The 22,380-nt window shown below is 35.6% G+C and overlaps 1 protein-coding gene across 1 annotated transcript in view; it reads right to left on the reverse strand.

The window, feature by feature from the left end:
* The window catches only part of LOC111373394, a gene marked incomplete at its 3' end in the record, with an annotated part of 104,941 nt that overhangs the window by 63,106 nt on the left and 19,455 nt on the right, over window positions 1–22,380 (reverse strand). The window contains exons 2-4 of the mRNA XM_022995921.1: window positions 10,921–11,016; window positions 10,711–10,833; window positions 10,068–10,165 (exon numbers count right to left, since the gene is read on the reverse strand). Coding sequence (XP_022851689.1) covers window positions 10,068–10,165; window positions 10,711–10,833; window positions 10,921–11,016 — 317 coding nt within the window. The remainder of the gene's footprint in view (window positions 1–10,067; window positions 10,166–10,710; window positions 10,834–10,920; window positions 11,017–22,380) is intronic.

The raw sequence follows: 22,380 nt of genomic DNA on the forward strand, positions 1-22,380 counted from the left end.
GATTTATATATTTTCGTTTGCATTAAATGTGTTATTGTGTTGCTCATGATGGAATCACCGTTTGGTGGTTTAAACAAGAGATGAAGAGATGATTATGACAAATGAAATGGGGTTATCAAAACCTAAGAGTAAGCGGATTGACTGATCACCAATTCGCTTGAAATTGACGGTGACACAATTGACCAAAGTTTGCATTTCTGAAAATATATATTTTTACCGTTTACTTAAGTGTTTCCTACTGAGTATTATTTATAGTATTCATCCCTACAAATAATTTTACAGGTTAAGATCGAGGCATGGCAATGGTTGGCATAGTGGCAAGTGTTCGGCAATCTCTAATTCTTTCAATTTCTAGTGAATATTTCTATTTATGTAAATATTTCATGGAACTTAGATGAACTTTTAGAAATGCTTTTTAATGTTTATTTTGTTCCATTTTTAGACAGTGCATGTTAACAAGAATTTAAAAGTGTTGGATTAATTTGTATGAAGTTTTATTTTATGCTGGGTGGAAATTTCAGTTTCTGTCCTTCTAGTTGAAAATAGCATAACTTGGGCTATGGTGCATAATTTTAAGTGAAATTAGTTGGGTTTGAAAGGTCTATGAGTCTTCTAATAGTGGCCTTTCGAATTTCTCTAAATTATTATCTAAATTTAAAGTTATGCCCGTTTTAGTAAACTGCATCGTGTCGAATCCGAGATTCCTCTCCAGCATATTCGAGTAATATTTTCGTGCTTCAAACGTTATCGTCGAAACCCGAAATTTTTATATGTGGTACATATTTGAATGATTTAGTCCCCATAAAAATTTCAGAAATTTTAATAGACATTTGCTAGGCCAAAAATATTTTTCTTCCGCTGTCGTTAAATCCATAACTGTCGATTCGTCTTCAAATCTTTTACAAAAAAAATCAAATTTTGCTACATTTGGCCAAGTTATATAGATAACTACCTTCCATTATATTTTTATATATTTAAAAAAAATTTGGATTTACAAAATACTTTGGCTAGCGTCAAAGGGGTCGAACCAAAGAAAGAAACAAATATTATTTTAACGCTTCAGTTTCTGAGAATTCGGGGCGTTACATTACCGATTGGACTTTGCTATTTGTACACAGATTTTGGGCACCTTGTTTGACACTTGCATTGTTGTCAAGTATCAATTGGATGGGAAAACTGTTTGAAATTTATACTGTCCAATATGGTAATGTCATGTTGTAAAGTGTAAACTAAATTGTATACACCATAGTGTACATGTAGCAAGGTTCTTACCGATTGAACATTGTTATTAGTAAACTAATTTTTTACATGTTCTTTGACACTTGCATTGTTGTCAGGCATCAATTGGATGGGAAAACTGCTTGAAATTTAAACTGTCCAGCAGGGTAATGACAAATGAAAAACTGTAAACTAAAGTGTACACCATAGTGCATATTTCGCAATGTATTTACCGAGTGGACTTTGATGTTTGTACACTGATTTTGGACACGTTGTTTGACACTCGTATTGTTGTCAAGTGTCAATTGGATGGAAAAGCTATTTGAAATTTAAAATGTCCAATAGAGTAATGTCAAGTGGCAAAGTGTAAACTAGAGTGTACACCAAAGTGTACATGTAGCAAGGTTCTTACCGATTGAACTTTGCTATTTGTACACTGATTATTGACACGTTGTTTAACCTTTGCATTGTTTTCAAGTGCCAATTGGATGAAAAAACTATTTGAAATTTAAACTGTTCAATAGGGTAAAGTCCCGTGGTAAAGTGAAAACTAAAGTGTACATGTAGCAAGGTTCATAGCGATTGAACTTTGCTATCAGTACACTGATTTTTGACACATTGTTTGACACTTGCATTGTTGTCAAGTGTCAATTCGATGGAAAAATTGTTTGAAATTTATACTGTCCAACAGGGTAACGCCACATTGTAAAGTGTAAACTAAAGTGTGTACACCATAGTGTACATGTAGCAAGGTTCTTACCGATTGAACATTGTTATTTGTGCACTGATTTTTAACATGTTGTTTGACACTTGCATTGTTGTCAGGTGTCAATTGGGTGGGAGAATTGATCAAAATTTAAACTATCCAACTGGGTAATGACATGTGGCAAAGTGTAAACTAAAGTGTACACCATAGTGTATATGTCGCAAGGTCTTTACCTATTGGACTTTGCTATTTGTACACTGATTTTGGGCACCTTGTTTAACACTTGCATTATTGTCAAGTATCAATTGGATGGGAAAACTGTTTGAAATTTATACTGTCCAATAGGGTAATGTCATGTTGTAAAGTGTAAACTAAATTGTATACACCATAGTGTACATGTAGCAAGGTTCTTACCGATTGAACATTGTTATTAGTAAACTAATTTTTTACACGTTGTTTGACACTTGCATTGTTGTCAGGTATCAATTGGATGGGAAAACTGCTTGAAATTTAAACTGTCCAACAGGGTAATGACAAATGAAAAACTGTAAACTAAAGTGTACACCATAGTGCATATTTCGCAAGGTATTTACCGAGTGGACTTTGATGTTTGTACACTGATTTTGGACACATTGTTTGACACTTGTATTGTTGTCAAGTGTCAATTGGATGGAAAAGCTATTTGAAATTTAAAATGTCCAATAGAGTAATGTCAAGTGGCAAAGTGTAAACTAGAGTGTACACCATAGTGTACATGTAGCAAGGTTCTTACCGATTGAACTTTGCTATTTGTACACTGATTTTTAACACGTTGTTTAACCTTTGCATTGTTTTCAAGTGCCAATGAGATGGAAAAACTGTTTGAAATTTAAACTGTCCAATAGGGTAAAGTCACGTGGTAAAGTGAAAACTAAAGTGTACATGTAGCAAGGTTCATACCGATTGAACTTTGCAATCAGTACACTGATTTTTGACACATTGTTTGACACTTGCATTGTTATCAAGTGTCAACTGGATGGGAAAACTGTTTTAAATTTGAACCATCCAATAGGGTAATGTCACATGGTAAAGTGTAAGCTAAAGTGTACATGTAGAAAGGTTCATATCGATTGAACTTTGCTGTTTGTACAATGATTTTTGTCACGTTGTTTGACACTTACGTTGTTGTCAAGTTTCTTTTCGATGGGAAAACTGTTTGAAATTTAAACTGTCCAACAAGGTAATGTCATGTAGCAAAGTGTATACCATAGTGTCCATGTCACAAGGTTCTTACAGATTGAACTTTGCTATTTGTAAACTAATTTTTGATACGTTGTTTGACACTTGTATTGTTGTTAAGTGTCCATTGGATGGGAAAACCTTTTGAAATATTAACTATCCAACAGGGTAACGTCACGTGGCAAAGTGTAAACTAAAGTGTACATGTATCAAGGTTCATACTGATCGAACTTCACTATTTGTACACTAATTTTTGACACTTTGTTTGAAACTTGCACTGTAGTCAAGTGTCAATTGGATGGGAAAACTATTTTGAAATTTAAACTGTCCAAATGGTTAATGTCATGTGGCAAAGTGTAAACTAAAGTGTACGCCATAGTCTACATGTAGCAAGGTCCTTACGGATTGAACTTTGCTATTTGGGCACTGATTTTTGACACGTTGTTTGACACTTGCATTGTTGTCAAGTGTCAATTGGATGGGAAAACTATTTGAAATTTAAACTGCCCAACAAGATAATGTCACATGGCAAAGTGTAAACTAAACTGTACACCACAGTGTACATGTAGCAAGGTCCTTACTGATTGAAAATTGCTATTTGTACACTGATTTTTGTCATGTTGTTTGACACTTGTATTGTTGTGTAGTGTCAACTGGATGGGAAAGCTATTTGAAATTTAAACTGCCCAACAGGGTAATGTCACGCGGCAAAGTGTACACCATAGTGTCCATGTCGCAAGGTTATTAGCGATTAAACTTTGTTATTTGTACACTGATTTTTGTTACGTTGTTTGACACGTTTATTGTTGTCAAGTGACAATGGGATGGGAAAACTATTTGAAATTTAAATTGTCCAACAGAGTAATGTTACACGGCAAAGAGTACATCATAGTGTCCATGTCGCAAGGTTCTTACCGATTGAACTTTGCTATTTATATACTGATTTTTGACACTTTGTTTGAAACTTGCATTGTAGTCAAGTGTCAAATGGATGGGAAAACTGATTGAAATTTAAAATGTCCGAAAGGTTAATGTCACGTGGCAAAGTGTAAACTAAAGTGTATACCATAGTCTACATTAGCAAGGTCCTCACCGATTGAACTTTGCTATTTGTGCAATGATTTTTGACACGTTGTTTGACACTTGTATTGTTGTCAAGTGTCAATTGAATGGGAAAATTGTTTGAAATTTAAACTGTCCAACAAGGTAATGTCACATGGCAAAGTATAAACTAAAGCAGTACACCACACCGTACATGTAGTAAGGTCTTTACTGATTGAACTTTACTATTTTTGTACTGATTTTTGACACGTTGTTTGACACTTGAATTGTTGTCAAGTGTTAATTGGATGGGAAAACTATTTGAAATTTAAGCTGTCGAACAATGGAACGTCACGTGTCAAAGTTTAAACTAAAGTTTACACCATAAGGTACATGTAGCAAGGTTCTTACCGATTAAACTTTCCAATTTGTACATTGATTTTGGAAACATTGTTTGACACTTGCATTGTTGTCAAGTGTCAATTGGATGGGAAAACTATTTAAAATTTAAACTATCCAATAGGGTAATGTCACATGGCAAAGTGTACACCATAGTGCACATGTCGCAAGGTTCTTACTGATTGAACTTTGTTGTTTATACACTAATTTTTGACATGTTGTTTGACACTTGCATTGTTTTCAAGTGTCAATTGGATGGGAAACTATTCAAAATTTATGCTGTCCAACAGGGTAATGTCACGTGGCAAAGTGTAAACTAAAGTGTACGGCATAGTGTACATGTAGTACGGTTCTTACCAATAGAACTTTGCTATTTGTACACTGATTTTTTGACACGTTGTTTGACGCTTGCTTTCTTGTCAAGTGTCAATTGGGTGGAAAAATTGTTAGTAATTTAAACTGTCCCATAGGTCATTATTACGTGGCAAAGTCTAAACTAAGGTGTACACCATAGTTTACATGAAGAAAGGTCCTTACCGATTGAACTTTGTTAATTGTATACTGATTTTTGACACGTTGTTTGATGCTTGCAGTGTCATCAAGTGTCAATTGTATGGGAAAACTATTTGAAATCTAAACTATCCAATAGGGTAATGTCACATGGTAAAGTGTAAACTAATGTGTACACCATAGTGTATATGTTGCAAGGTCCTTACCGATAGAACTTTGCTATTTGTACACGGATTTTTGACACGTTCTTTGGCACTTGCATTGTTGTGAAGTGTCAATTGGATGGGAAAAATGTTTAAAATTTAAACTTTCCAATCGGGTAAAGTCACGTGGTAAAGTTTAAACTAAAGTGTACACCATAGTATACCTGTAGCAAGGCCCTTATCGATTGAACTTTGCTATTTGTGCACTGATTTTTGACACGTTGTTTGATAGTTGCATTGTTGTCAAGTGTCAATTGGATGGGAAAACTGTTTGAAATTTAAACTGCTCAACAGGGTAATGTCACATGGCAAAGTGTGTACATGTAGCAAGGATCTTACCGATTGAACTTTGCTACTTGTACACTGATTTTTGACACATTGTTTAACATTTGCATTGCTGTTTAGTGCCAATTGGATGGGAAAATTATTTGAAATTTAAACTGCCCAACAGGGTAATGTCACGAGGCAATGTGTACACAATAGTGTCCATTTCACAAGGTTCTTACCGATCGAACTTTGCTATTCGTACACTAATTTTTGTCACGTAGTTTGACAATTGTATTGTTGTTAAGTGTCAATTGCATGGGAAAACTGTTTAAAATTTAAATGGTCGAACATGGTAATGTCACGTTGTGATGCCCCGAACTTAAGTTTCGAGTGTCACGTACAAAACATAATAGCTTGTGCCTTTGGTACATGTAAATACTCTTAAATAGAAGTATTTCATGTTAGAAACTTATTTTTAACTTGGTAAAATGTCTCCCATAAATTTTTAATGGCCCGCAGAAGCGCATGTCGACAAGAAATTATACTTTACATAAACGGACTCTGCACTGCCACGGTTAGTTGGGGTAGCAAGTTCGACTATTTTTATAAAATTTATCCCAACTCCATTTTCAATGAAATTTATGACATTAGAAAGATATTTTCAAGTAGTTTTCTAGGTTAAAATATAAAAAATTTCCAAGATCATATAATATGGGCGTTTTACTGAAAACAGTGAGGTATTGCACAGAAATTTCAGATTTAACCCTTCAATGTTTAAAAATTCATATCTCAGGCTACAGATATCCAAATTGAGTGATTCTTATGCCCATATTAAGACAACTCAATGAGGAATGCATTAATATTTTCAGGGTCTGAAATGGACGTTTATGGAGTCAAAAATAATGTGTTGAAATTTACCCAAAAACTGTCCCGTTTCTGCCTTTTGTCACTTGCAAGGAGAAGTTTTTAAAAAAAAGGTCTCTTAACACAACATAGAAGATATAATTACATAATTTACTTCCGGTACCATATTACATCATGTTTCATACATGTTTTTATACAATACCATAAGAAAACATATGGAAAGCAGTCAATCAAAACATGCAAAAACAAAACTTCGATGCAAAACGACCTTGTCCCTAACCCATCATCGATTATGTCGACTGACTTCCACCAACTCCGCAATTATGAATCAGAGAATTTAGTATAGAACACTATGAGAATAAAGAATACTTATTAAGATACCATGCTTGGATTTTAACGTGTTAAAACTACACAAAAGAATGCAATCAAACACATACTTGCACATTCCGGCTTGCCGGTGCCCTTCGGACTTGTCCTAAGGCATAAATAGAAATCTAACTTTGTGGACTTGTCCACGTCTTTCATATTATTGTTTTCATGCATAACATAAGCATAAATATTACCATGAAATCCTACCACTTAAGCATAGAAAGTATCTTACAATAAAACTTGAAGAAATCTTGGTTGAAAATGAATTGAGAATGCTAGGCTGGTCCTCTTCTTCCCTCACGTTTTCTGCCCTTTTTTTAAACAAGTGTTAAGTTATTTTTCATGCAAAGGAAATAAAGGGCAGAAACACATCTATTTATAGGTGAGAAAAATGATAAATTTTGGGTGACTCTTCAAGAAATTCAACATGTGTATGCTGCATGGGTTCACTTTCTTAAATTTAAAACACCTCATGCATTAGTTAGTCACCTCATGCTTAAATTTAAAACACCTGATGCATATATGTTTCATCAATTTTTCAGCCAAGTTTGAGAAACAATGTTTAACTTTAGTAATTAGGTGTAAAATGGACATTTATCCCAAACACCTAATTAACAAATTATTTGGAAAACTTTTAATAAATCAACCAATGCAAAAGTTGGCAACCATAAATAATTTTTTGGTCATACTAAATTTTGAAAAGTTAAATTGCTATTCTAAAAATTAAATGAGCACAAAATTCGGAGTATTACATCCTTCCTCATAAAAATTTCGTCCTCGAAATTACCTTGAACTTAGTTGAAAAGTTATGGATACTTAATCTTGATTTCCTCTTCTCTTTCCCAAGTTAACTCTTCGACATTATGGTTTCTCCACTGAACTCTCACTAATGGAATTTCCTTTGTCCTCAGTTGTTGGATTCTGCGATCCAATATTGCTACTGGTTTTTCCTCATAAGTCATGTTTCTTTTGATATCCAATGGTTGATAACTAACCACATGACTTTGATCTGACACATATTGTCGAAGCATTGACACGTGGAACACATCATGAATTCCTGACAAATCTGGTGGTAGAGCGATTCGATAGGCTGCATTTCCAACTTTCTGCAAAATTTCAAAAGGACCTATGAATCTTGGTTGAAGTTTTCCCTTCTTTCCAAAGCGAAGAACTCCCTTTATCGGTGCCACTTTTAAGAAAACTTTATCACCAACATTAATGCCAAATCTTTCTCCTTTTATCGGCATAACTTTTTTGTCGATCCTGGGCTACCTTGATTCTAGCTCTTATTTTATCAACCGCTCGACTAGTTTCCTTAATTATTTTGGGTCCTAAAACTCTTCGTTCACCTACTTCATCCCAATAGAGGGGAGCTCTACATCTTCTGCCATAAAGAGCTTCGCAAGGTACCATCTTTATCGTAGCTTGATAGCTATTATTATAGGCAAATTCTACTAGTGGTACATAACTTTCTCAACTGCCCCCTAAATCAAGGACACATGCACGCAGCATATCTTCCAGAGTCTGTATAGTCCTCTCCGATTGCCCATCAGTTTGCGGATGAAAAGCTGTGCTGAAGTTTAACTTGGTTCCCATAGCTTCTTGCAAACTTTTCCAAAATTTTGAGGTAAATCTTTGATCTCTATCCGATACAATTTAGGCTGGGATACCATGCAAACGGATGACCTCTTTGATGTATAATCGCGCGTATTGATTCGTAATAAAATTCATTCTTACAGGTAGAAAATGATCTGACTTTGTTAACCGATCCACTATAACCCACATAGCATCATTTCCCTTAGCTGATTTTGGAAAACCCATAACAAAATCCATAGTTATATGCTCCCATTTCCATTGTGGAATTGTTAATGGTTCCAACGGCCCAAATGGCCTTTGATGTTCAGCTTTCACTTGTTGACAAGTCATGCACCTCTTGACAAAAAGACCTATGCACTGTTTCATATTTCTCCACCAAAACATACTCCTTACATAGTTTGGGTTGGTGGAACAATTACTTCTAGATGTAAGTTTTCGAAATCCTTTAACAATTAGTCCTGCATAGTGATTAGTACTGCTAATTGCCCAACCGCCTTTCTGCTAAGAGCATCTGCTACTACATTAGCTTTACCAGGATGGTAAAGGATAGTGCAATCATAATCCTTTACTAGCTCTAGCCATCTCCTCTTCCTCATATTTAATTTCTTTTGGGTGAAAAAGTACTTCAAACTCTTATGATCAGTATAAATGTCACACTTATTTCCATATAAGTAATGATGCCATATCTTGAGGGCATGAACTATCGCAGCCAATTCTAGATCATGGGTTGGGTAGTTTTGTTCATATTGTTTCAATTGTCTAGAAGCGTATGCTATCACCTTTCCTTTCTGCATTAGAAAACATCCTATGCCCTGTTTCAAAGCATCACTGTATATAACGAATCCTTTTGGTCCATCAGGTATTGTTAACACTGGAGTTGTGACTAATCTTCATTTCAACTCTTGGAAGCTCTATTCACATTTGTCTGTCCATTGAAATTTTATCTCTTTTCGAGTCAACTGGGTCAATGGTCCTGCTATTTTAGAAAATCCCTTGATAAATCTTCTATAGAAACCAGCCAATCCCAAGAAGCTACATATTTCTCTAACACTGGTAGGTCTTACCCAATTATTTACTGCTTCCACTTTAGTTGGGTCTACTTCAATTCCTCGTGCTGTGATTACATGCCCCAGAAAACCTATTTTATCCAACCAGAATTCACATTTCTTGAATTTGGCATAAAGCTTCTCTTTTCTTAGAGTTTCCAAGACAATCATGAGATGTTTCTCGTGTTCCTCATTAATCTTTGAATAGATTAAGATGTCATCAATGAAAACTATAACAAATTGGTCTAAGTATTCATGGAATACTCTGTTCATTAGATCCATAAATATTGCCAGGGCATTAGTTAATCCAAAAGGCATTACCAAAAATTCATAATGACCATAACGCGTCCTAAAAGCCGTCTTAGGGATATCATCTGACTTAATTTTCAATTGGTGATATCCTGATCTTAGATCAATCTTTGAAAATACTGTAGCCCCTTTAAGCTGGTTAAACAAATCTTCTATTCTTGGAAGTGGATATTTGTTTTTGATAGTGAGGCGATTCAATTCTCGATAGTTAATGCATAGCCTCACAGTTCCATCCTTCTTTTTCACAAATAGTACAGGTGCACCCCAAGGTGATACACTTGGTCTAATGAAACCCTTATCAAGAAGATCCTTCAACTGTACCTTCAACTCTTGCAGTTCCAACGGTGCCATATGATATGGAGCCTTTGAAATAGGTGTTGCTCCTAGTACCAAATCGATGGTAAACTCTACTTGCCTGTCTGGTGGTACACCTAGAAGGTCTTCTGGAAAAACATCTTTATAGTGCCCAACTATTTGAACATCCTCAACTGACAACTTATTTTGTTTAATATTGGTCATCGATACTAGAAGTCTTTGACCTAATTCCTTTCTTGGCGTCCATTCAACCTGAGTTGTTGACATTATACAAGACGAGGTATTTACCTTAGTTCCCACAAAATAAAACTCTTCGTCACCCAATTTCAAAAAACCACTATTCTCTCGGTACAATGAATTGTTGCTTAGTTTTTAGACAACCAGTCCATACCAAGGATAACATCAAAGTCTTTTATCGTTAATGGAATTAGATCTACCGCTATATCTCTACCATCAATTTCTATTCTAAGATCTCTAGCTATTTGGTTAGCGACAAGTATCTTTCCAGATGGAAGAGATATTTCTAAGGTATATGGAAGGAATTCACATTCCACTTTAGACTTTGCAACAAACGAAGAAGAAATGAACGAATGTGTAGCTCCAGAATCTAGAAGTACAAATGCAGGCATATTGGAAACAGAGATGATACCTGCGAGGACATTAGGGTCTCGTTCTGCTTCTTGTCTGGATAAGGAGAAAACTCTTGCTTTTCCTTTCTTGTCATCTCCAGCCTTTTGTGTCTGATTCTGGGGGCATTCTTTAGCAAAATGTCCTGATTTCCCACACTTGAAACAAACATTTTTTTCCAATAGACATTCTCCTTTGTGAGGTCTATCGCACTTAGGACAACGCTTATCACCACTAACTCCTACTATCTCCGCCTTTCCTTTCTTTGGTGCATTATTCCCTTTTTCTTTATCGTTATTCTGTCTATCAAAATTCCACTTCCTCTTACCTGAGAAATTTTGAACTTGGTAAGAATTTCCAACGTTTTGAGTTCTTTGATAAGAAATAGTCTGGGCTCGCTTCAGGACTTCTCGATAAGTGCTCAGCTCAAGAACTAACACTATGTCATGAATATAAGGTTGAAGCCCACGTTCAAATCTTCTAGCCCGCTTTTCCTCCGTATCCACTAGATGTGGAGCAAACCTTGATAATTCCTCAAATTTGCGTTCATATTCCACGAGGGTCATGGTTCCCTGTTGGAGTCTGAGGAACTCCATCTCTGTTTGATCTTTCACAGCTGTCAGGAAGAATTTTTCTTCTACGAGTTCCTTAAACCTCACCCAAGTTATATCCTGTTCTTCAGCAGGTGTTAATGACCTGGTAGTCATGTCCCACTAATGGCTAGCCCCCTTCTTTAACATAAACACTGAAAATATTACCCTTTTAGCATCTTCGCATCTTATAAATTTAAAGATACGTTCTAGTTCTTGTAACCAATCCTCAACTGCTAAGGGATCCATAATCCCTTCGAACGATGGAGGTTCATTTTACAAAACTGCTCTATCATTGTAGTTCGATCCCTCGAGTTAGGTACTATTTGAGGTTGAATAGCTGGTTGGTTGGGCTCCTAATGATCAAATGGTACTTGTTGATTTAGGGTTTGTTGCCCAGTCAAAGGTGGTGCTTGTTGTTGTTGTCCCAACTCCCACATTATGGCAAGCAGTTCTCGTGCAAAGTTTGCTACATTAACTTCGCCACCACTAGAACTAGCATTAGCATTGTCGTCGCCTAAGTTTTTACCGATTGAACTTTGCTATTCGTACACTGATTTTTCTCACGTTGTTTTACACTTGCATTGTTGTCAAGTGTCAATTGCATGGGAAAACTATTTGAAATTTAAACTGTCCAACAGGGTAATGTCATGCGGCAAAGTGTACACCATAGTGTCCATGTCGCAAGGTTCTTACCGATTGAACTTTGCTATTTGTACACTGATTTTTAGCACGTTGTTTGACACTTGCATTGTCGTCAAGTGTCAATTCGATGGGAAAATTATTTGAAATTTAAACTGTCCAACAAGGTAATGTCACATGGCAAAGTCTAAACTAAAGTGTATATCATAGTGTACATGTAGCAAGTTTCTTACCGATTTGAGTTTGCCATTTGTACACAGATTTTTAACATGTTGTTTGAAACATGCATTATTGTCAAGTGTCAATTAGATGGGTAAATTGTTTGAAATTTAAACATTCCAACAGTTTAATGTCACGTGGCAAAGTGTGTACATGTAGCAAGGTTTTTACTGATTGAACTTTGCTATTTGTACAATGATTTTTGACACGTTGTTTGACACTTACATTGTTGTCAAGGGTCAATTAGATGGGAAAACTATATTAAATTTAAACTGTCCAATCGGTTAATGTCACGAGGAAATGTGTAAACTAAAGTGTACACCATAGTCTACATGTAGCAAGGGCCTTACCGATTGAACATTGCTCTTTGTGCACTGATTTTCTACACGTTATTTTACACTTGCATTGTTGTCAAGTGTCAATTGGATGGAAAAACTGTTTGAAATTTTAACAGTCCAACAAGGTAATGTTAAGTGGCAAAGTGTAAGCTAGAGTGCACACCATAGTGTACGTGTAGCAAGGTTCTTACCGATTGAACTTTACTATTTGTACACTGATTTTTGACACGTTATTTATCATTTGCATTGTTGTCAAGTGCCAATTGGATGGGAAAACTATTTGGAATTTAGGCTATCCAATAGGGTAATGTCACGTGGTAAAGTGAAAACTAAAGTGTACATGTAGCAAGGTTCATACCGATTGGGATTTTCTATTTATACACAGATTTTTGACACATTGTTTGACACTTGCATTGTTGTCAAGGGTCAATTGGATGGGAAAACAATTTGAATTCTAAATTGTCCAATAGGGTAATGGCACATGGTAACGTGTAAACTAAAGTGTACAAGTAGCAAGGTTCATATCAATTGAACTTTGTTATTTGTACACTGATTTTTGTTACGCTGTTTGACACTTACATTGTTGTCAAGTGTCAATTGATGGAAAAACTGTCTGAAATTTAAACTGTCCAATAGGGTAATGTCACTTGGCAAAGTGTACACCATAGTGTACATGTCACAAGGTTTTTACCGATTGAACTTTGCTATTTGCAAACTGATTTTTGGCACATTGTTTGACACTTGCATTGTTGTCAAGTGTCAATTGATGGAAAAACTGTCTGAAATTTAAACTGTCCAACAGGGTAATGTCACGTGGAAAAGTGTAAACTAAAGTGTACAAGTAGCAAGGTTCATATCAATTGAACTTTGTTATTTGTACACTGATTTTTAACACGTTGTTTGACAGTTGCATTGTTATCAAGTGTCAATTGGATGGAAATTGTTTAAAATTTAAACTATCCAACAGGGCAATGTCACGTGGCAAAGTGTATACTAAAGTGTGCACCATAGTATACATGTAGCAAGGTCCTTATCGATTGAACTTTGCTATTTGTACACTAATTTTTGACACATTGTTTAACAGTTGCATTGTTGTCAAGCGTCGATTGGATGGAAAAAATTGTTTGAAATTCAAACTGTCCAACAGGGTAATGTCACGTGGCAAAGTGTAAAGTGAAGTGTACACCATAGTGTACATGTAGCAAAGTCCTTATCGATTGAACTTTGCAATTTGTACACAAATTTTTGGCACGTTGTTTAACACTTACATTGTTGTCAAGTGTCAATTGGATGGGAAAACTATTTGAAATTTAAACTGTCCAACAGGGTAATGTCACGTGGAAAAGTGTAAACTAAAGTGTTCACCATAGTGTACATGTAGCATGTTTCTTACCCATTTAAGTTTGGTATTTGTACATTGATTTTTGACATATTGTTTAACACTTGCATTATTGTCAAGTGTCAATTGGATGGGAAAACTGTTTGAAATTTAAACTGTCCAATAGGGTAATGTCACATGGCAAAGTGTGTACATTTAGCAAGGTTCTTACCGATTGAACTTTTTATTTGTACACTGATTTTTGACACGTTGTTTAACATTATCATTGTTGTCAAGTGCCAATTGGATTGGAAAATAATTTGAAATTTAAACTGTCCAATAGGGTCATGTCACTTGGTAAAGTGTAAACTAAAGTGTACATGTAGCAAGGTTCATGCCGATTGAATTTTACTATCTGTACACTAATTTTTGTCACGTTGTTTGACACTTGCATTGCTGTCAAGTGTCAATTGGATGGAAAAACTGTTTGTAACTTAAACTGTCCAATAGGGTAAATGTCACGTGGTAAAGTGTAAACAAAAGTGTATATGTAGCAAGGTTCATACCGATTGAACTTCGCTATTTTGTACATTGATTTTTATCACGTTGTTTGACACTTACATTGTCAAGTGTCAATTGGATGAGAAAGTTGTTTTAAATTTAAACTGTCCAATAAGGTAATGTCACGTGGCAAAATGTACACCATAGTGTATCTGTCGCAAGGTTCTTACTGATTGAACTTCGTTATTTGCAAATTGATTTTTGATACTTTGTTTGACACTTGCATTGTTGTCAAGTGTCAATTGGTTGGGAAAATTGTTTGAAATTTAAATTGTCCAATAGGGTAATGTCACGCAGCAAAGTGTACACCATAGTGTCCATGTCGAAGGGTTCTTACTGATTGAACTTTGCTATTTGTACATTGATTTTTGTCACGTTACTTGACACTTGCATTGTTCTCAAGTGTCAATTGGATGGCAAAATTGTTTAAAATTTAAACTGTCTAACAGTGTAATGTCACGCGACAAAGTGTACACCATAGTGTCCATGTCGTAATGTTTTTACCGATTGAACTTTGCTATCGGTATACTGATTTTTGACACGTTGTTTGACACTCACTATTGTCATGTGTCAATTGGATGGGAAAACTATTTTAAATTTAAACTGTCCAACATGGTAATGTCACGTGGCAATGTGTAAACTAAAGTGTTTATGTGGCAAGGTTCATATCGATTGAACTTTACTATTTGTACACTGATTTTTTATACGTTGTTTGAAACTTGCATTGCAGTCAAGTGTCAATTGGATGGGAAAAGTGTTTGAAATTTAAACTATCCAATCGGTTAATGTCACGTGGCAAAGTGTACACCATAGTCTACAGGTAGCAAGGTCCTTACCGATTGAACTTTGCTATTTGTGCTCTAATTTTTGTCATGTTGTTTGACACTTGCATTGTTGTCAAGTGTCAATTGGATGGGAAAATTGTTTGAAATTTAAACTGTCCAGCAATGTAATCTCACAAGGAAAAGTGTAAACTAAAGCGTACACCATAGTGTACATGTAGCAAGGTCCTTATCGACTGAACTTTACTATTTGTGCACTGATTTTTGACACGTTGTTTGACAATTGCATTGTTGTCAAGTTTCAATTGGATGGGAAAACTGTTTGAATTTAAACGGTTGAACAAGGGAATGTCGCATGGCAAACTGTAAACCAATGTGTATACAATAGTGTACACGTAGTAAGGTTCTTACCTATTAAACTTTGCTAATTGTACATTGATTTTTGATACGTTGTTTGACACTTGCATTGTTGTCAAGTGTCAATTGGATGGAAAACCCATTTGGAATTTAAACCTTCCAATAGGTCATAGTCACGTGGCGAAGACTATACTAAAATGTAGACCATAGTCTATATGTAGCAAGGTTCTTACCGATTGAACTTTGCTATCTGTATACTAATTTTTGACATGTTTTTTGACACTTGCATTGTTGTCAAGTGTCAATTGGACGGGAAAATTGTTTGAAATTTAAACTGTCCAACAGAATAATGTCACGTGGTAAAGTGTAAAGCAAAGTGTACATGTAGCAAGGTTCATACCGATTGAACTTTACTATTTGTACACTGATTTTTGACACGTTGTTTGAAACATGCATTGTAGTCGAGTGTCAAGTGGATGGGAGAAGTGTTTGAAATTTAAACTGTCCAACCAATTAATGTCGCGTGGCAAAGTGTAAACTAAAGTGTACACCATAGTCTACAGGTAGCAAGGTCTTTACCGATTGAACTTTGCTATTTGTGCACTAATTTTTGACACGTTGTTTGACATTTGCATTGTTGTCAAGTGTCAATTGGATGGAAAAAATATTTGAAATTTAAATTGTCTAGCAAGGTAATCTCACATGGCAAAGTGTAAACTAAAGCGCACACCATAGTGTACATATAGCAAGGTCCTTACCGATTATACTTTACTATTTGTGCACTAATTTTAGACACGTTGTTGACACTTGAATTGTTGTCAAGTGTCAATTGGTTGGGAAAACTGTTTGAAATTTAAAATTTCGAACAAGGGAATGTTACGTGGGAAAGTGTAAACCAAAGTGTACATACAACAAGATTCTTACCAATTGAACTTAGCTAATTGTGCATTGATTTTTGATACATTGTTTGACACTTGCATTATTGTCAAGTGTCAATTGGATGGGAAAACTGTTTGAAATTTAAACTGTCCAACAGGGTAATGTCACATGGCAAAGTGTGTACATGTAGTAAGGTTCTTACGGAATGAACTTTGCTATTTGTACACTGATTTTTGACACATTGTTTGACGCTTGCTTCCTTGTCAAGTGTCAATTGGATGGGAAAATTATTTGAAATTTAAGCTGTCCAATAGGTCATCTTCACGTGGCGAAGACTATACTAAACTGTACACCATAGGCTACATGTAGCAAGGTCCTTGTCGATTAAACTTTGCTATTTGTACACTGATTTTTGACACGGTGTTTGATGCTGGCATTGTTGTCAAGTGTCAATTGTATGGGAAAACTGATCGAAATTTAAACTGTCCAACAGGGTAATGCCACGTGGTAAAGTTTAAACTAGAGTGTACATCATAGTGTACATGTAGCAAGGTCCTTACCAATAGAACTTTGCTATTTGTATGCTGATTTTTGACACGTTGTTTGGCATTTGCATTGTTGTCAAGTGTTAATTGGATGGGAAAACTGTTTGGAATTTAAACTGTCCAATAGTTCATAGTTACGTGGCAAAGTGTAAAGTAAACTGCACACCATAGTGTACTTGTAGCAAGGTCCTTATCAATTGAACTTTGCTATTTGTACACTGATTTTAGACACGTTGTTTAACACTTACATTGTTGTCAAGTGTCGATTGGATGGAAAAACTGTTTGAAATTTAAACTGTCCAACAGGGTAATGTCAAATGACAAAGTGTGTACATGTAGCAAGGTTCTTACGGATTGAACTTTCCTATTTGTACACTGATTTTTGACACATTGTTTGATGCTTGCTTTCTTGTCAAGTGTCAATTGGATGGGAAAACTATTTTAAATTTAAGCTGTCCAATAGGTCATCTTCACGTGGCGAAGACTATACTAAACTTACACCATAGGCTACATATAGCAAGGTCCTTGTTGATTAAACTTTGCTATTTGTACACTGATTTTCGACACGGTGTTTGACGCTGACATTGCTGTCAAGTGCCAATTGTGTGGAAAAACTAATCAAAATTTAAACTGTCCAACAGGGTAATGCCACGTGGTAAAGTTTAAATTAAAGTGTACATCATAGTGTACATGTAGCGAGGTCCTTACCAATAGAACTTTACTATTTGTACGCTGATTTTTGACACGTTGTTTGGCACTTGCATTGTTGTCAAGTGTCAATTGGATGGGAAAGCTATTTGAAATTAAACGGTCGAACAAGGGAATGTCGCGTGGCAAACTGTAAACCAATGTGTATACCATAGTATACATGTAGCAAGGTTCTTACCGATTGAACTTTGCTAATTGTACATTGATTTTTGATACATTGTTTGACACTTGCATTATTATCAAGTGTCAATTGGATGGAAAACCTGTTTGGAGTTTAAACTGTCCAATAGGTCATAGTCACGTGGCGAAGACTATACTAAAATGTACACAATAGTCTATATGTAGCAAGGTTCTTAACGATTAAACTTTGCTATCTGTAATACTGATTTTCGACATAATTTTTGACACTTACATTGTTGTCAAGTGTCAATTGGACGGGAAAATTGTTTGAAATTTAAACTGTCCAACAGAATAATGTCACGTGGTAAAGTGTAAACCAAAGTGTACATATAGCAAGGTTCATACCGATTGAACTTTACTACTTGTACGCTGATTTTTGACACGTTGTTTGAAACTTGCATTGTAGTCGAGTGTCAAGTGGATGGGAGAAGTGTTTGAAATTTAAACTGTCCAACCGGTTAATGTCGCGTGGCAAAGTGTAAACTAAAGTGTACACCATAGTCTATAGGTAGCAAGGTCTTTATCGATTGAACTTTGCTATTTGTGCACTAATTTTTGACACGTTGTTTGACATTTGCATTGTTGTCAAGTGTCAATTGGATGGGAAAACTGTTTGAAATTTAAACTGTCCAGCAAGGTAATCTCACATGGCAAAGTGTAAACTAAAGCGTACACCATGGTCTGCATATAGCAAGGTCCTTACCGACTGAACTTTACTATTTGTGCACTGATTTTAGACACGTTGTTTGACACTTGCATTGTTGTCAAGTGTCAATAGGTTGGGAAAACTAATTGAAATTTAAATTGTTGAACAAGGGAATGTCACGTGAGAAAGTGTTAACCATAGTGTACATGCAGCATGATTCTTACCAATTGAACTTAGCTAATTGTACATTGATTTTTGATACATTGTTTCACACTTGTATTGTTGTCAAGTGTCAATTGGATGGGAAAACTGTTTGAAATTTAAACTGTCCAACAGGGTAATGTCACTTGGCAAAGTGTAGACCATGGTTTACATGTCACAAGGTTCTGACCGATTGAACTTTGCTATTTGTACACTGATTTTAGACACATTGTTTAACACTTGCATTGTTGTCAAGTGCCAATTGGATGGGAAAGCTGTTTGAAATTTAAACTGTCCAACATGGCAATGTCACATGGCAAAGTGTGTACATGTAGCAAGGTTCTTACGGATTGAACTTTGCTATTTGTACACTGATTTTTGACACATTGTTTGATGCTTGCTTTCTTGTCAAGTGTCAATTGGATGGGAAAACTATTTGAAATTTAAGCTGTCCAATAGGTCATCTTCACATGGCGAAGACTATACTAAACTGTACACCATAGGCTACATGTAACAAGGTCCTTGTCGATTAAACTTTGCTATTTGTACATTGATTTTCGACACGGTGTTTGACGCTGGCATTGTTGTCAAGTGTTAATTGTATGGGAAAACTGATCAAAATTTAAACTGTCCAACAAGGTAATGCCACGTGGTAAAGTTTAAACTAAAGTGTACATCATAGAGTACATGTAGCAAGGTACTTACCAATAGAACTTTGCTATTTGTACGTTGATTTTTGATACGTTGTTTGGCACTTGCAATGTGTTCAAGTGTCAATTGGATGGGAAAACTGTTTGAAATTAAACGGTCGAACAAGGGAAAGTCGCGTGGCAAACTGTAAACCAATGTGTATACCATAGTGTACATGCAGCAAGGTTCTTACCGATTGAACTTTGCAAATTGTACATTGATTTTGATACGTTGTTTGACACTTGCATTGTTGTCAAGTGTCAATTGGATGGAAAAACTATTTGGAATTTAAACTGTCCAATAGGTCATAGTCACATGGCGAAGACTATACTAAAATGTTCACCATAGTCTATATGTAGCAAGGTTCTTACTAATGAACTTTGCTATCTGTATACTGATTTTTGACATGTTTTTTGACACTTGCATTGTTGCCAAGTGTCAATTAGATGGAAAAATTGCTTGAAATTTAAACTGTCCAACAGAATAATGTCACCTGGTAAAGTGTAAACCAAAGTGTACATGTAGCAAGGTTTATACCGATTGAACTTTACTATTTGTACACTGATTTTTAACACGTTGTTTGAAACTTACATTGCAGTCGAGTGTTAATTGGATGGGAGAAGTGTTTGAAATTTGAATGTCCAACCGATTAATGTCGCGTGGCAAAGTGTAAAATAAAGTATACACCATAGTCTACAGGTAGCTAGGTCTTTACCGATTGAACTTTGCTATTTGTGCACTAATTTTTGACATGTTGTTTGACATTTGCATTGTAGTAAGTGTCAATTGGATGAGAAAACTATTTGAAATTTAAACTGTCCAGCAGGGAAATCTCACATGGCAAAGTGTAAACTAAAGCGTACACCATAGTGTACATATAGCAAGGTCCTTATCGATTGAACTTTACTATTTGTGCACTGATTTTAGACACGTTGTTTGACACATGCATTGTTGGCAAGTGTCAATTGGTTGGGAAAACTGTTTGAAATTTAAATTGTCGAACAAGGGAATGTCACGTGGGAAAGTGTAAACCAAAGTGTACATGTAGCAAGATTCTTACCAATTGAACTTAGCTAATTGTACATTAATTTTTGATTCACTGTTTGACACTTAAATTGTTGTCAAGTGTCAATTGGATGGAAAAACTGTTTGAAATTTAAGCTGTCCAATAGGTCATCTTCACGTGGCGAAGACTAAACTAAACTGTACACCATAGGCTACATGTAGCAAGGTCCTTGTCGATTAAACTTTGCTATTTGTACACTGATTTTCGACACGGTGTTTGACGCTGGCATTGTTGTCAAGTGTCAATTGTATGGGAAAACTGATCGAAATTTAAACTATCCAACAGGTAATACCACGTGGTAAAGTTTAAACTAAAGTGTACATCATAGTGTACACATAGCAAGATCCTTACCAATAGAACTTTGCTATTTGTACACTGATTTTCAACATGTTGTTTGGCACTTGCATTGTTGTCAAGTGTCAATTGGATGGGAAAACTGTTTGAAATTAGACCGTCGAACAAGGGAATGTTGCGTGGCAAACTGTAAACCAATGTATATACCATAGTGTACATGCAACAAGGTTCTTGCCGATTGAACTTTGCTAATTGTACACTGATTTTTGATACGTTGTTTGACACTTGCATTATTGTCAAGTGTCAATTGGATGGGAAAACTGTTTGAAATTAGACCGTCGAACAAGGGAATGTCACGTGGGAAAGTGTAAACCAAAGTGTACATGTAGCAAGGTTTATACCGATTGAACTTTACTATTTGTACACTGATTTTCGACACGGTGTTTGACGCTGGCATTGTTGTCAAGTGTCAATTGGATGGGAAAACTGTTTGAAATTTAAATTGTCGAACAAGGGAATGTCACGTGGGAAAGTGTAAACCAAAGTGTACATGTAGCAAGGTTTATACCGATTGAACTTTACTATTTGTACACTGATTTTTAACACGTTGTTTGAAACTTTCATTGCAGTCGAGTGTTAATTGGATGGGAGAAGTGTTTGAAATTTGAATGTCCAACCGATTAATGTCGCGTGGCAAAGTGTAAAATAAAGTATACACCATAGTCTACAGGTAACTAGGTCTTTACCGATTGAACTTTGCTATTTGTGCACTAATTTTTGACATGTTGTTTGACATTTGCATTGTTGTAAGTGTCAATTGGATGAAAAAACTATTTGAAATTTAAACTGTCCAGCAAGGTAATCTCACATGGCAAAGTGTAAACTAAAGCGTACACCATAGTGTACATATAGCAAGGTCCTTATCGATTGAACTTTACTATTTGTGCACTGATTTTAGACACGTTGTTTGACACATGCATTGTTGGCAAGTGTCAATTGATAGGGAAAACTGTTTGAAATTTAAATTGTCGAACAAGGGAATGTCACGTGGGAAAGTGTAAACCAAAGTGTACATGTAGCAAGATTCTTACCAATTGAACTTAGCTAATTGTACATTAATTTTTGATACACTGTTTGACACTTAAATTGTTGTCAAGTGTCAATTGGATGGAAAAACTGTTTGAAATTTAAGCTGTCCAATAGGTCATCTTCACGTGGCGAAGACTATACTAAACTGTACACCATAGGCTACATGTAGCAAGGTCCTTATCGATTAAACTTTGCTATTTGTACACTGATTTTCGACACGGTGTTTGACGCTGGCATTGTTGTCAAGTGTCAATTGTATGGGAAAACTGATCGAAATTTAAACTATCCAACAGGTAATACCACGTGGTAAAGTTTAAACTAAAGTGTACATCATAGTGTACACATAGCAAGATCCTTACCAATAGAACTTTGCTATTTGTACACTGATTTTCAACACGTTGTTTGGCACTTGCATTGTTGTCAAGTGTCAATTGGATGGGAAAACTGTTTGAAATTAGATCGTCGAACAAGGGGATGTTGCGTGGCAAACTGTAAACCAATGTATATACCATAGTGTACATGTAACAAGGTTCTTGCCGATTGAACTTTGCTAATTGTACACTGATTTTTGATACGTTGTTTGACAC

Source organism: Olea europaea, unplaced genomic scaffold, assembly GCF_002742605.1.
Source record: "Olea europaea var. sylvestris unplaced genomic scaffold, O_europaea_v1 scaffold1121, whole genome shotgun sequence".
NCBI classification, from domain to species: domain Eukaryota; kingdom Viridiplantae; phylum Streptophyta; class Magnoliopsida; order Lamiales; family Oleaceae; genus Olea; species Olea europaea.